Source organism: Austrofundulus limnaeus, unplaced genomic scaffold (assembly GCF_001266775.1).
Source record: "Austrofundulus limnaeus strain Quisiro unplaced genomic scaffold, Austrofundulus_limnaeus-1.0 Scaffold1, whole genome shotgun sequence".
NCBI classification, from domain to species: domain Eukaryota; kingdom Metazoa; phylum Chordata; class Actinopteri; order Cyprinodontiformes; family Rivulidae; genus Austrofundulus; species Austrofundulus limnaeus.
The window spans coordinates 8050855-8053375 of record NW_013952403.1 but is presented as its reverse complement, the minus strand read 5'-3'; the positions used below and the strand labels follow the sequence as shown (position 1 = coordinate 8053375).

Here is a 2521-nt window from a genome sequence, read left to right as displayed (position 1 = left end):
TTAATAAATAAATAAACCGAAGAGCAAAAAAGTGGCTAAAATAACCAAAAAGAAACTAAAAGTATATGAAAAATGTTAAAAACAAGGAAATGAAAGTTGTTGATATTATCATATTCTGTGGGACTTCAGGGTCACATGCATCCAGGTTTCTGTTCTGAACGGCACAGCACAGGACCAGAGGGATAATGGAATAAAGATTTGGCTCCTTTCCTCAGAAAACCCTGCTGTTACTTGTCTTCTCTTCACTGACAAGAGGCCTTTTTTGAACAGAGGAAGAATGAGGTTGATACTTCAGGAATAAAAAAGACGATCAAAATAGATTAACAAAAAGGCGCTATAAGGCAGTGGTTAGCTGGGAAACAAGTAAAACATGAAGGATTGGGGTCCTTGAGGACCAGGGTTGGGAACCACTGCTATAAGGGACAAAGTTACTTAAAAGAACAGATCAAATATTTTGATATTTCTTATGAGGTGAAAAAAGTTCACTTTATTCTGTGTCCACTTGCTCTTTGAATTGAAAACAAAACAAAAATTTGGAAAGCAAAGGGTTTTGGCACACATCCTCTCAGTACAGTTTTAGCTGATTTATAACTACACTGAGAAAGACAAAAACTTTACTCCTCTTTTGAGTTTCAGATAATTTATTTGATCAAAAATAAATTAAATCTGAGAAACTGTGCAGAAAATCATATTTATATGACAGGGTTTCTGCTGTCATTAGACTAGAATTTAGATAGAACTTTATTGATTCCTTAGGCCATGACATGATTGTTTTCATAAAAAAAAAACAATACTCATTTGTTTACATAATTACCCACTGAGTAAATAAAAAAAATTGCTGTTTAGATTGATAAGAAAAAAAAGGGAGAAAATTTAGTTTTTTTAAACTATCGACTTTAGATGACGACTGGATCTTCAGTCTTAACGCAGTAAAGATGTTATTTTTTTCAGTAACTCCAAAACAAAACTCTGGTTTCACAATTAGAAGGAATGAGAATAAATCCAGGCATAAATAAAAAGTTAAAGCACTAATTAAAGGGACAGTCCAAATCGTTATCAATCCAGTCAGAGTTGAGAGCCTAGCATTCCTTAAAGAAATGTATATCACTCACTACCTTTGATGATGGACCTTTAAACAAAGACAGGGAGGTAATAATCAGTTATTACCTTTTCACAGGACTCCACTTCAAAAGAGCTGAACATGTCTGTTCAGATCAGAAACTGGCTAATGTGAAGTTAAARAAGCTAAAATTGGCCACAATAAATAAATAAATAAATGAAAGCCTATAATTTTCTGTTTATTAAGCTTCTTTTATTGTAAGTGATTGCGTCTTCGTGTGTATTAGCACGATGCTCACCGTGTTTGGTGCACGCTCCGAGCAGATTGACGATGTTGAGGTGAGGCCCGAGGTGACTCATGATCTTCAGCTCTGACATCAGCGCCTGAGTCTCACTTCTCCTGGCCGTGGCTGGACGAGAGCAGAGGGGAAGGAAAAAAAGAAGAGAGCTGTATGAGGTGAGAACCAAGAACCGCACAGAACAGGAGACATTGTGTGTTTTTATTTATTTATTTTCCTGCCAAACAGCTCAAAGACCTGCATGAGTTGAATCCGACTGCCAGTCAAACTAAAGCTCAACGGGTCGTGGCTCTCTGTGAGCTCACAAGAAAATGGCACCGGTTTTAAGATATTTGACAGCTACACGGGGGTCTCCAGGTTTTTCACACAAACTGCGCACACGGCTTGTGTAGCTTACATTTCAGCATCTTCACTGCCACCTTTGTGCTGGACTGGGAATGCGTCAGGCCGTAAGCGGTCGCCATGACCACCCTGCCAAAGGCTCCCGATCCAAGAGTGCGACCTGAAACACAAAAAACAAGCTCAGCGGGACACGGAGGAAACGAAGCCCCACAACAGACCTGGAAATAATCACAAAAATAATCTGACTTTTAAAACTTGTTTATAGCTGAATATGAGGATTATTTATCTGGAGGTGAAGTCCGACTGAGCTGAGAAAGTTTCCTGTTGAATGGAAACTGAGGAAACGTCTGATGTGAAAGAAGCRTCAAAGTGAACAGAGAGGCTGAGGAAGAAAAGCTTCATTAGGTATTCTGCTGCTGGCGTCGTGCTGACAACCCAAACCACCCGCTGCACAGAACCCAGATCCAGTTTAAAGGGACTGTTCTCATCTGAGCAACAAGAGGCTGCTCTCATACAGAGTAGCAACCAAAACAAAATAAAAACATGTTGGAACCATTAACCTGGAACATCACAAGGCTATAATAAATCATTAATGAATTCTTTAATCATAAACTAATAAAAAACAAGAAATAAAAGAAGGCTGGATTAATAGTTCAACCAATACTTTTCAAAATTCAGTGATACTCAGATATAAATAATAATATATTTGTCAATTTTGCCTTTTTTTTACCTGCTTTGTTTGTCTGTTAGCAAAATATTTTATGAACCAGTAAACCGATTTGAATTCAGATTTAAGAAAACCACCATTAAATGTACATTTA

General features: G+C 37.6%; 1 protein-coding gene across 1 annotated transcript in view; it reads right to left on the bottom strand.

Moving 5' to 3' along the window:
- pdgfrb (platelet-derived growth factor receptor, beta polypeptide) overlaps positions 1-2521 on the bottom strand; it is a gene marked incomplete at its 5' end in the record, with an annotated part of 38597 nt that overhangs the window by 9581 nt on the left and 26495 nt on the right. Inside the window, 2 exon segments of the mRNA XM_014008149.1 lie at positions 1359-1469; positions 1756-1860. Of these exon segments, the coding sequence (XP_013863603.1) occupies positions 1359-1469; positions 1756-1860 (216 nt within the window).